At 39.0% G+C, this 13,359-nt stretch overlaps 1 protein-coding gene across 1 annotated transcript; it reads right to left on the bottom strand.

Annotated features, from left to right (window-relative positions):
• Positions 1-2,218: 2,218 nt before the first annotated feature.
• On the bottom strand, positions 2,219-12,705 carry RHAG (Rh associated glycoprotein). The gene is made up of 10 exons (XM_065730456.1): positions 12,502-12,705; positions 8,297-8,483; positions 7,681-7,831; positions 7,377-7,524; positions 6,668-6,831; positions 6,007-6,144; positions 5,419-5,540; positions 4,942-5,027; positions 4,155-4,228; positions 2,219-2,588 (listed from the first exon to the last, which is right to left on the bottom strand). Exons 1-10 carry the CDS (start codon positions 12,605-12,607, stop codon positions 2,511-2,513), a joined length of 1,254 nt encoding a protein of 417 aa, XP_065586528.1. The 5' UTR covers positions 12,608-12,705; the 3' UTR covers positions 2,219-2,510.
• Between the last annotated feature and the right edge of the window lie 654 nt (positions 12,706-13,359).

Here is a 13,359-nt window from a genome sequence, read left to right on the forward strand (position 1 = left end):
TGGAGACAACCAAAGTCAGGCTGGCTGGAACTCTGAGCACCTGATTAAGCTGTGGGTGTCCCTGTTCATTGCAGGGGAGTGAGACCAGATGGTTTTTCAGGGTCTCTTCCAACTCAAGTGATGCTATGATTACATAAACCTGTCTGAGAACCTGGAAGAGGAGCTAAAGCAAGTCTGTTCTCTCACCATCTGGCCCTGAGTCTGCTGCTGCCATTTGGGTCACTGGAGGAAAGACCAGGACATTTTGTTTTATTGGATGATGTCCCAGAAAAAGTCTAAAGCTTATGTTCAATTGTGTGCTAATTGGCATTTTTCTTCTGTATCTCTGCAAAGCAGGTAAAGAGGCACTGTGTGCCTCATTCTTTCCACACACAGCTAGGATTTAATTATTAACAAGGGATAAGTCAGATACTGACTCTTAGGTATTTTTTATAGTCTTTTCCTGCAGGACACGTTCTCTCTCAAAACGATGACATCAGCTTCTACATATGTGACCTTTATTGATATCGACTGATGTTATGTTTTGCTTCTTCCATGCTAATAAAGGTTTATTGTTTCCTTTTCCATCATCTTGATGTTTTCATGGTTTAGGGGAACACTTATCCTAGATAATTAACACTTCATTGCATCAGAATATATATTTAATAACATTGAGCCATGTTATACAGTTTTCTAGGCTAAGCTAGGCTTGTAGGGCTCTTCTTCATCAAAAAGAAAACAAGGACTTTCCTGAAAATGATAGTTGGGATAAATTTCAATGTAGAATGGCCCATCTCCCTGTTCTAGTTTTTGAGGAAGCCTGAAGAAGTAATCCCTCTTCTGACAAAAAGCAGAGGCCAAGAATGAGGCAGTGAGCATCCAGTTTACTAGAGAAGTATTGTAAGAACTGGTCAATGAAAGCACAGTTTATTTTTTTCCCATTTGTTTCAGTGAGCAAAATCACAGAATCACCAAGGTTGGAAAAGACCTGTGAGATCATCCAGTCCAACCATTCACCCATCACCAATAGCTCTCACTAAACCCCCCTCTCCTGAGGGAACCATTCTGGGAGATTTACTCACAATAAATAGTTATTTCTCAGTGAGGTATTCCTTGGGAGTTAGCACTCAGTGCAATTAACTCATGGCTACGTTTGAATAAATGACCTCCTGCATCCTCAGGTAGGATTTTGAGGGTTGAGCTTCATGCTCAAGGATGTTTTACTGTCCATCTACGTATAGAATCTTTTTCATGTGCTTCAGAACTTTGTGTTTTTATATTATGCACAAAATACTTCTAAAATCTAAACATATGCAGTATGTACATTGCTAAATTCCTTCTTGATTTACACAAAAATAACTATATGAGAGCTTTGAAAAGATAAATGACTTCTTCCAGCCAAAAAGGGAGAAAGTAGTCTGTGTCTGGATATCTGAAATAAAGGAAAGTGTGTTACAACAAACTATTTTCATTCCTAGATAAGAATTTGATGTATAAAGCAGTATGCAGGTGACATGCCACGTAGGATAACTGTACCTAGCATCTTTATATATTGTTTTCTGAGGAAAAAGTAAATAATCAGGATAGAAATAATCTTCCATGCTTTTTTGTATTACTATCTTCCCCATAAATCTGATAAGTAAGATCTTGCCAGCACAGGTTCATCAGGGGAAAGTCCTGACTTAGAAATTTGCTTTCCTTCCATGATAAGCTCACCTGCTTGGTCAGCAGGGAAGGTGGCAGACATAAACTTTCTGGATTTTAGCAAACCCTTTGATGCTGTCCCTCGTGGCACCCTTCTGGACAAACTGCCCCACTGTCAGGTGAACAGATTTATGGTATGCTGGGTCTTGAGATACTTTAATGTGTCCAGAGAAGGGTTGAAAAGCTGGTAAAAGGGCTGGAAACCATGTCCTACAAGGAGAAAACATTGTGTTGTCCAGTCTGGAGATAAGAAGTGATCTCTGCAACTTTCTAAGGAGGGGAAGCAGAGGGAGGTGTTGGTCTCTGCCTCCTTACAGATTGTACAAAGGGAATGGCACAAAGCTGCAGCAGGGAGGCTCAGACTGGGTGTCAGGAAAAATGTATTGACTACGGGGGTGGTTAAACCCTGGCAGAGGTTTCCTAGAGAGGTGGTTGATGCCCCATGCCTAACAGTGTTCAAGAGGCTGTTAAATATGGCATCCTGTAGTAGGCTGGAAAGACAACAGTTGTTTAAGTGGCTATACTCACTCAAATGGTAAAATACAGACAACTTTACAATTTGTGGGGTTTTTTTTTCTGCATTCTGAAAGAACAAATATGTTGGGAAGATCAAATTGATTCACTTGAGCTTATATAAAAAATATAAATAAGAATATATTATATATAATACAAATATAATATATTCTAAAATCAAGCTTTTTTATATTACAGAAATATATATACCAACAGCCCCTTCTGGAAGCCATGTGTGGTTAGAACAATTTTGAGGTGTTGGTTTTTAGCATTAGAAGCAGAAAAGGGCATCATTAGGACATATATAGGTTTTTCTACATGGTAGCTTCAAATCTGCTGTGCTCATCGTAGTTGTTGGAATTAATTTCATGCAGTTTCTCCTCTTCTGGAACCTGTCATGGAAATCAAAGAACAGTTCAGTTGATGAGATAAAGATATCCTTTTTGTCACAGAAGACTGAAGCGTACTGAGAATGTAAATCTTTTGTACTTATTTTATGTATCTAATAACTGTGAGAAATTTACTAACACTAAAGGACCTTCAAGTGAGCAGTGAAGTTACTCTTGCTGGTCAATGCAAGGTGTTGAGTTCCTCATCCCTGATTTAAAACTTTCATTCTCCTGTGAGTTTTATCACTTTTATACAACAGGGCCATGCAGATTATTCAGGCCTTGCTGAAAATCAGTGCTTGTTGCTTTTCCAATGTTGAACAGCAAATAGTTGGCAGAAATTCCATTAAAAGTTCTTTTTTTTTCCTTTTTTTCTCAGTGTTGTATCTACAGCTGATTATATGACCATAGAATCTTAGAATCATAGAATGACTTGGGTTGGAAGGCCCCTCAAAGCTCATCTAGTTCCAACCTTCTGCTATGAGCAGGATTGCCAAACACTAGATCAAGCACCAGCTCAGACAACCCAGGGCCTCGTCCAACCTGGCCTCCAACTGCTTAGCACTGGAGTTTAATTCATGAAAAAAATAGTGAAATCTCCTTGGAGGTTAACAGCATTTTATTTACATGGACTCCAAATAAGGCATAGAGCTTTACCTTTGAGGTAGGCGATTGAACACCCCTGATTACCAGTGTGGAATGAGGGAAGTCTTTAGATTTTAATTAGCATAATTCTAATATAACCCTGGAATAATTCAAATGAGCTGCAATCTAGAGCTATCTTTTCATTGAGTGTAAGGGAGCCTAGCAAGGCTACTTCAGATGTACTTGCTTCTTAGCCCCATCGTCTGTCTTCATATGTAAAACAACAGCAGTAGGAGCCAGAGCTTGTAAGCAATAACTTCAATGGTCAGATCATTTAGAGCACTCTGAAGTGCTCTAAATCTCACCTAGCAATAAATTCTAGATGATGATAGAAAAGCAGCACCATTTAGCAAGAATGCAAATACTTTATTTAAACCACAACAAGAAGAGAGTGAGAACTCTCAGGACAAGAGCACAAAGGGAAATGGTTTTAAACATAAAGAGGGTAGATTTAGACTAGATATCAAGAAGAAATTATTTACTGCGAGGGTACTGAGACACAGGGAGGTTGTGAATGCCCACTCCCTGGAAGCACTCAAGGCCAGGCTGGGTGGGGCTGTGAGCAACCTGGTCTAAATGGAGGTGTCTCTGCCTATAGTAGAGGTTTGGAACTAGATGATCTGAAAGGTCTCTTCAAACCCAAGCTATTCCATGATTATACGACTCCATGAACTTTAAAAAGACATAAAGATCTCCACTGAGATCTCAATTTCTTGGTTCTATTTCTGCTTTTCAGTCAAAGCATGACTAGGTGGCCAGACAAAAATAAATCCAGAAGTTGACCTTGATAAGTTCACAGTCTAAGTCTGGGCAATATGTTTGAAAGTTGACTGACGTTCAAATGTCAGTGTATTATATCTCTTCTAACATGATGAAATTATTGTTCATTTGTTGTGATTGTTTTAAGAGTGGTTTGTATCTTACCTCCCAATAAGCAGAGTCATCAAAGCAGTTCTGGTCAGATACTTGTCCCCAGATGGGCAGCTTCAGAATACCACCTGCAGGTAAAAAGACCTCAGAAGCTGAAAAAAATAGACAATGTCCGAAAATATGTTCTTCAGATATATCCTGGAATAGAATCATGGACTCATTGAATCACCAATGTTGGAAAAGGTCTCCAAGGTCATCCAGTCCAACTGTCCACCTATCTCCAATATTTCCCCACTAAAACATGTCCCTTAATACAACAACTGGAACTAAGGAAGGAACCACTATCCACATTTTGGGAGGAAAGGTGTTACAGTGGTTTAGTTAACAGTATTAAGTCAGAACTTATCTGGAACAACAATTGTGATTTTTACATACAAACCAATAACTTTGAATGTGTTCAGTATATTTGATATATTCAGTAAGGTACCTAGCTGTCATTTGAAGACAGGTTGAGCAACTGCTTTTTCGAAACTTAAGTTTCTGCTAGTGTGCTATCATGTGTTTTCCTTCCTTCCTTTCCTTCCTTTCCTTCCTTCCTTCCTTTCCTTCCCTCCTTCCCTCCTAACTTCCTTCCCTCCTTCCCTCCTTCTCTCCCTCCCTCCCTCCCTCCCTCCCTCCCCTCCCTCCTTCCCTCCTTCCTTCCCTTCTTCCTCCCTCCCCCCCTCCCTTTTCTACTTTTCTTGTGAAATTATCAATAGATTGAAATTCTCCACAAATACATCTCTAACATCCATATATTTGAGCTGTTGTGTGCAGTAGTGAGCTACACATGTGAACTGACCTGTCAAAGCTCCACCAAGCAGTGCAATTCCAATTGTACTGCCCAAGGCAGCAGCCTGTTTGCCAGGAGTAAGTTGGACACCATTCCTGAAACAGACAGAAATACAAATCAATACTAAAAATACATCTGTAGAAGCAGGAGAATGACTTTTCTACTTCTGAATGTGATTTTACTTTATTTTTTAAACAACTGTTTACATTTTTATCTGGCCTTTTAATGCAGAACAAGCTGTGCATATGAACCCTATTTTAAAGGCCGGATATGAAGAGCAGTCCAATTTAAACCAGAACACTGATCTGATATCAAATCAAAGGTGAATTTCACAGAAATACAGAATCATAGGGGTTGGAAGGGACCTCCAGGGATTATCTAGTCCAACCTTGTGAGAATAGTTCCCTACATTAGATCCAAGGGGAGTGAAAAATTGGAATAGACCATCAGTAGGGAAGACTCTTTCTCTTTTCTATGTTAACTCACTTAGTTTCAGGCCGTATCGCAGTTACTACGATGCCTGCAATACCTCCCAGTATTCCAGGTAAACCATGTAAATTATGGACTCCACATGTGTCTTGAATTTTCAACTTGGATGCCAGAACAGGCTGAAATGAAGGGAAATATAAAGTTTATGGTGAGTTTAGTCTCTGTTATGTCAAGAATGATATGCAAAAGAAAGTAATAAAAAAAAAAAAAACAAGAAATGATTTGACACATTTCAGATATAGAAAGAGTAGCCCTAAAAACTGTTATTTTCCCTTTCACTGTGAAATTATGCATGGAGAGAAAATCAAGTGAGTACCTCTAATGGTACAAATGTCCAAGTTCCATCACAAATATAATGCTACACAACACAGAATATCAGCAATATTCCCAATGTTTTAAGCCACCGAAGTTACCTCATAAGGATATATTTAAATCACATGCATTTTTAAATAATAATTTTGAAATAATAGAGAACTTACACTCTGTAGTGTATCAGCCAGTTTATTTCTAGTATACAAAGAAAGCTCCACTGAAGTTGGTGAAGCAGTAAGTAGGTGAGAGCAGAGGTAGGTCCTGGATACTTACAGTCAGGAAATGAAACCCAAGGACAGAGATGATCCCAGCAACGCTCCCAATACACATGGCAACAAAAGGGTATATTTCCAGGTCAGCACAGGTACCCACTGCGACTCCCCCTGCCAGAGTGGCATTTTGAATGAGAACCTGCACAGAGTGTACAAAGGTGAAGATGATAGGCATGGAACAGAGATTTGTTTGGGGGCTGAATGACTCGTAAGGGATTCTGCAATGAAAAACAATGAGGGATTTAAAACAGAGTTCCCTGTTATGTGTTTTGGTTGCTGTTTCAAAGCAACTCTAAGCGAGTAGCCTTGAGAGACATCTTTTAGGTATTGCAAAACAATAGCTCATGCAGGATCATCTTTGGAATAAGACCCAGAAGTTCTTCTGAATGTTGGACCAACGTCAGCACGAGAGTGGAACCATCCTGATAGTATCTAAGAGCATTTTACTCTTCAGATCCCACTGAGGAGCCAAATTACATACATAAAGCAGAGTGGGTTGACTCAGAGTCCAATCTGACACTGCAGCTTTCTGAAGCATAACAGCCCTAGCTGTGTCTGCAGCAAAGGGGCTCCGGATAGCTCATGAACAATGAGAACCAATCTAATTGTCTGTGTTATAGGGGGATTTCTTGATTTAGCTGAGTTAGTGGTAGGACTCTTACCATACTGAATTTGCCTCTTTGATCCAGCAGGCTGGAGAGAGCAAAAGTTACAACAGCACATGCCGCCAGGGCGTAGTAAGTGTTGATAATTGTTTTAGCCTTGTCATTTTCAGCTGCAATTGCGGAGTTAAAACTGGGCCAAAAAAGCCAAAGGAACAAGGTACCTGGATGGGCATAAGTCAAAACAAAATAAAGATTATTCAGTCACAAGAAGCATTTCACTGTGAAAGATCCAACACAACAGCAATAAGTACAAGAAATGAGGAAGGTGGTCAGTGAAAATGTAAAATAGCTAAGAATGCAGGAAGAAGTAGCAGTATATACAGAAGCTTTTGATGCTGGCATTTGGGATTTTGATGCACGATCTCTGAGGAATCTTACTGTAAGACTTGAACATATTGCAACCCCTTGCCATGCCCCACACACTGTTAGAACTCACTATCCCTGTAAAAATGCCAGAGCAGGATTTATTAGCAAGGGAGTTCACATGTATATAATCTACGGTCATTTGTTGATATAACTGATAGTTTTCAGATTATAAATTGATTTTATGGACAGATCTCGTGGGCAGATGGATGAACACCCGGCTCAGCAAGCCATTCAGTAGAGGGGCAGAATAAAGGTAGGTGATTATAAGAACATACGGATGAAAGAGGGGTGGAAAACGTCTTATCTCTCACTATTACTTCCCTCTGCTTCTTGTGCTTACCAATCATAGCAAATATGTCAGAGTGATAGGTAGATTCCTCATTTTTGTGCTTGTTTCTCAAGCCAGGACGATACAAGATGAGGGTTACAGCCAAGCCAAAATAAGCTCCAAATGCATGGATGGTCATTGAGGCTCCAATATCTGTGGCCTGTATCAGGGACACAAATAGTACCACAACAATTGCACAGCAAACATGAGAATGTGATGAAGAAGAATCCTGCATGACTGGAAATGTTATATAGTGAAAACATGTTATAACAGGAAATTGTGACAACAGGAAACAATTATTTCTGAATAGTTATACCTGAAATATTTCTGTAACTAGATGTTCATTGATTGCAAAGACTGTGATCTCCAGAAATGTCAAGATCAGCATCTGAACTGGGTTGGTTTTCCCCAGGACGGCTCCAAATGAAATCAAAGCAGTTGCTGTACTGAAGTCTGCATTTATCATGCTGAAGGTGGGAAAACAAATGCAGGCAAACCATCAAGAAATGAGAGAGAACACAAAATCAGCTTAATGGGACCTGAAATAAAGATGTATTCAAACTTGTTATGTAGTTAAATGATAGAGCTGTAAATCTTCAAACAAAAAAATCACAAAGAACCTTCTTTAGTGGATACACATTAAATCTAAATTTCCTACTTGGGTTGTGTGGGAACCTTAGGGAAGACTGAGGAGAAAATGTAGGAAAGTTGCCTTCTACTCAGCTGTCTGAAATTACAGTCAAAGTTTGGAAGAGGTGTGTGTTGAAGATGTCTATCCCTATCCATTTGGGATGAGTTTTTTTTTCAAAATCTGCAAGTTTTCTTAGAAAGCAGAACTACATACATGGGAAACACTCTGAGACCTCGCTAGAAGCAAGACTACTGATATTTTAAGGGATAGAAATCTCAATTCTGGAAAATTGTGTGTGTACCTTTTGATATTAACAGAAAATTTTCCTCCTCGATTCTCATGCAAAAATCCTTGCATTAGAGTGCCCCATTGGAGACCGAAGGCAGCAATGAGCATGTTGATACCAACACTGCTGAATCCATATTTCTTCAGAAAGGTCATCAGGAAACCAAATCCAACAAAGATCATCACATGGACGTCCTTAAAGTCTGAAAGAAGAAAATAACTGATTCAATAGCAACTAGAGGGGAGAATATTTAGGAACAAAGGAAGGTTTAGCTGGAAACTGAAAGAATTCTAAACTCATGTTATCAGTGTGACCTATCCTTCCATTCTTTCTGACCTGCCCATTAGCTGAGGTTTTGGGAAAAAAAATAGGTTGTTTTTATAGTTTGTCATTATGCAAGGAATACCTGACCTCTATATGAGTAAAATTACTACGCCCGTAGCTTTCATCTGGACATGAAGCTACCTGGAACATCACAGCTTTGTGTCCTTACAGAAAATTTCTCTTTCCCTTGAAATAAAGGTTATTACATCCATTATGTTCTGGCTAACTCCAGAAATGTGCAGGAGGTTGTTTTGAGAGCCTACTAGTTGACATACGGCGAAAGTACATTTGTGATTCTTAAAGTGTGCAACAGATTGAGTTCTTCAACTGGGTACTTTTAATGTAATCGTTTACGTGACCTTAAATGTCCTAATATTACTAAGCAGCATAAACTTAACTCTCCTTCAAATACAATTTTTTTCAAAGATTAATATTGTTGCAGATCCAGCTAGTCCTTTGATTTTTTCTTTTTTTTCTGATTTTTAGAATTTTAATAAAAAATTCTAATATGAGCAAATTTATTGCCACAACATGGATATTTTATACTTTAAAGAAGTTAGTCTGAATAAGTTTATGCAATCTAATGAACTCTGCGCCCACCAGGTTTGAACTCCATAGAGAAAAGTTCATTCCTTCAATTTCTCTTTTACTGATTCTTACATGTAAATGCATAGAAAGCCACGAGACATTGACTTGATTATTATAATATTTAATTGAAGTTACATTCCCCATTTAGGTGCTTTTGACATCCCTATCATTCTGCTATATGCATTTCTGTGTTTAGCCAAAAGAGGGCCCAGAAGTATAATAAGTTACTGGAGAGTCTTAATAAACTCTATTAGATTTGTATTCCAGTCCTGAAATGCAAGCATGCCACTAGTAAGGTTCTTTACAGTGGACTACACACATCTAACATTATTGTAGAAATGGTGGTGGTTCTCAAACTTCCCCAACCCTTTAGCTTCTTCTTCAGGCTGGACATTTTAGAGTTTATTTCCTGACTTCAATAATGTGAAATGATTTTTGATCCTCCTGCAGTCCTTTGGGAGCTCCCTGTTTTCCTCCTTGTTACTCTTTTCAGAACTGCTTTCTAAACTCTAGTGTTGTACCTACTACTTGTTTTAAGAGATACAGAAACAGAACCTCTTCAAAACCTTTTTCTCCCATTTTCTATGAGGAACCGTGGTGATAGGATGAGGGGAAATGGTTTCAAACGTAAAGAGTGTAAATTTAGATTGGATATAAGGAAAAAGTCTTTCACAGTGAAAGAGGTGAAGAATTGGCACAGGTTGCCTAGAGATGTGGTTAATGCTCCATTAGGGATTTGATTTAGTAGTAGGGATTTGACTTAGTAGTTGGGTAGGGATAGTGATAGGAGGATGGTTGGACTAGTTGTAGGTCCTTTCCAACCTTATGAACCTATGAATGTATTTAACACCTCATTTAATCTTACCATGATTACGAGATGTTTAAGTAACCTGACACTATACATGAGCAAAAGAATAGGTTTCAAAAACACTTCGATGAAGGAATTTAATTTTTGCAGTCCCCTTCAGCAAGGTTTCTACGAGCTCAGCTCTCACTTGAAGTGTACTTGAAGGAATCATACCGCAGTCCCAAATATTACAAGTAATCAATTTCACAAGCAGACTGAAGACTTCCAACTGATCTAGCTCACACCTTGTGCTCAAGGTACCTTTTGCACCTTCTGTTAAGGAATATTAGGTCTAGAATGATTTGAAATGATGGAGAAAGCACATGAGTTTGGAATAAGCTGTTTCAGTTAATTAGTTGTGTTTAACAGAATGTATTTCTGTTCTATGAAGCAGGAAGGGAAATACTGGGAAAAACACTCCAGCAGGTCCTGAACAAAATGACTGCACGTGATTCTGCCAAGGCTGACAAAGACCAACATATTAATTTCCCTACGCAGCATCTGCACTGACAGTCAGTCTAAATGCAAACATACTTGTGCCAGCTATGTTTGTACTTAAACTGTATCTGTGTTCTGCTGAAAGGAGTTAACCCTACAACCCCGAAAAAGATGTATACAGTTATTAGAGACACGAATCATGGGTCAGTGGCAGTACATTAAATGATGGTTGCCAGAACAGAAGAAATCCCATAGGAGTACCTGCGAAACCATCTCAAACCTGTGTCTTCCCATTCTAGTGGCACAGTGAACCAAAAGTTGTCTACCCAAGTAACTGCCTGCAATGATGTCCTCCAGAAACAGAATGAAAAGCTTTGTTTGGAGAAAAATTTCAGGTCAGCCCCCTTAATGCAAAACTACGGTTGTCTTCAATGATTATTTCCATCTAATGAATGAGACCAAAACCACCCAATATCTTGGATTTATCGTCATGACATATTTAAGACATACATATCAGGCCCTGCACTGCAATTCTGAGATTATAAAATGTTGCCTGGAAGATGCAACTAAATCTTTGAGCTACAGGTAAAGTTACTATCCCAAGTCTCCTGGGGATAACATAGGTTTGAAGCCACCAGTCTGGGAACTCAAGAAGAATCTTGATGCAGGATATATCCCAATACATCTAAACAACTCTGCCATTAACTGCCTTCCAGGTGCTTCCACAGACTGCTTGTGTGCACTCTGCAGATAGGGATGTTTGAGAAGAAGAGGGTCTACAAGTAAAAATACAGGTGTTAGGACATCCTTCTTCTTACCTTGTGTGTGTTTTCTTTTTTTTTAATCAAGGTTTGATTTACCTACTCCAAGGTCAGCATCTAAAAGTCCAACATGGGGTCTGTGGTGTTTGCTTTGTTTGTGTCTGTGTTAGTAAACTGAACAGCCCAGAGCCTGTTCAAAGGGCAAATGGCATGCCTTGACTCTTATCTATACATGCTCTTCCCTCCCAAAGATCTGTTCCCACCTGTACTATCTACCACGATTATCCTCTGCTTTTTGCTATGCTTAAAGCCATACCTAACAGGTCAAAGTGCTGGTCTACCTGAGCCAGCACCATGCCAGAAGCTTGCTAGTGGTTTTGTAATGTGAACAACTGGGTACAGTGTACAGATTATATATATACACTGCCTATGCAGGAAGGCAGACAGAGGGGAAACAAAGCAGACTTTCTGTTATGTTTAGAGAAGGAAAGACTTCAGGCAATCCCTAATTTGATAGATTGCATTTAAAATGGCACAGACATCTTCCTCCAGAAGACCTGAGGTTTAATAAAAATAAATTACGCAGCAATATAAATGGTCACTGACGGCTGTTTAACTGCTACAGTAAGCACAAGGATCTCAGGCACCTTTATCCATCCTATTTGTCAAGGGGAACTCCAGGAGGACAAGTTAGTACCAGGGACATTCAGGAGAAGGCAATTTTCTGTGCTCTTCTACAGGCAGTGAACCTTAATCTGAGTCTGAAGGATACATGACCTGGAAAACATCATTCTGGCTTACTAAATGTCCCCAGGATTCCTCAAACACTATTGTTCCATGGCTTGTTTTTTTCTATTGTTTAAAAGGACAGCCAAATAAGAGGTAGGCAGAGAACTATTTTAGGACATAGCTATATTAATTGCTATTTGTTAATTATTGCTACTAATTGTGTAATGTTATATACGTTACATATGTATATATGTAGCAAGATGTCAAAGTGCCTCAGTAGAATTGTCTGAGATGCTAAATTACTGTGCAGTCTTAGTTGTAGCCTGGCTTACGGTGGACCAGGGACCATTCCCAACATGTACACAACCTGAAGTTATTGTTGAAATCTACTGCTTTCAGACCTCAGAAGACTCTTTGCCCCAAAGTCTGCCTTTCTTTTCAAGCTAAATTAGTGGATGCCCTAAGATATTCAGAAGTCTTGTCTAGGATTACTTGAAAGCAATTCTAATTTTGTAAATCTCAGCAGTACTTACATGGATACAAACTGGTGTTCTTGGTGCCATAGTCCACAAATAGCCCAAATAGAACGATGAAGATCACTTCTAGGAGAATAGCGATGATTGAGAACTTGAACCTCATGTTGGTGTCAAGGGCTGAAGGCACTGAGGGAGAGCTGGAGGCTGCAAGGACCTGATAAAGGATGCCTGCTTTCAACTGAGCTGCCTAGTTCAGTGGGTCTGGGAGATACAGCAAAAAAAAAAAGAGACAGGCAAACCGTCACACCCACTATGGGAGGGAAACAGTACAGGCCAATATTACCACCTCTATTTCCCACACTACTTCAGTGTATGGAGTGCTAGCTTAAATATTTCTCAGTTTACAATGCAAAATATCTCCTTTAGCCACAGATAGATATGTTTCTTATTGTATTCTGTGTATTTTAACAAAGGAAGTAGCCAAGAGGAAAACCTCACAGAGTTTGATTTGTTGCATGTATTTCAGAGTACAACTACAGTCGGTTGGGTTTCCTGTAGTCGATCTGCTTCTCCAGGCTGGAGCTTTCATCTGAACACTCCTGTTTTTTCTCATCTTATGTAAAACTTGAATGATCTTCTATTTCTTGATAAGAAGATGAGTTAGGAAAAGAGAATTGCTTTTCTGTTTCACAGTGAATGAAGCATACCTGGTGAAGCATACCTGTGGTCTGCTGTTCAAAAATAAAATGTTTCTATTGCTCCAAAAGGAAGAATAAAAGAATCCTCTAAGTTGTTAAAAAATAAAGTTGTATTTTTCAATTTAAATTATGCTTTTTAAACTTTCTTTGGCTCAGAAGTAATTCGGACACCAGATTTCTTAAAAGGTTTTAAAAAGCTCAGCATATTAACTTTCTC

This window comes from Cyrtonyx montezumae, unplaced genomic scaffold (genome assembly GCF_038088225.1).
Source record: "Cyrtonyx montezumae isolate F1298 unplaced genomic scaffold, pur_monq_1.0 scaffold_13, whole genome shotgun sequence".
NCBI classification, from domain to species: Eukaryota; Metazoa; Chordata; class Aves; order Galliformes; family Odontophoridae; genus Cyrtonyx; species Cyrtonyx montezumae.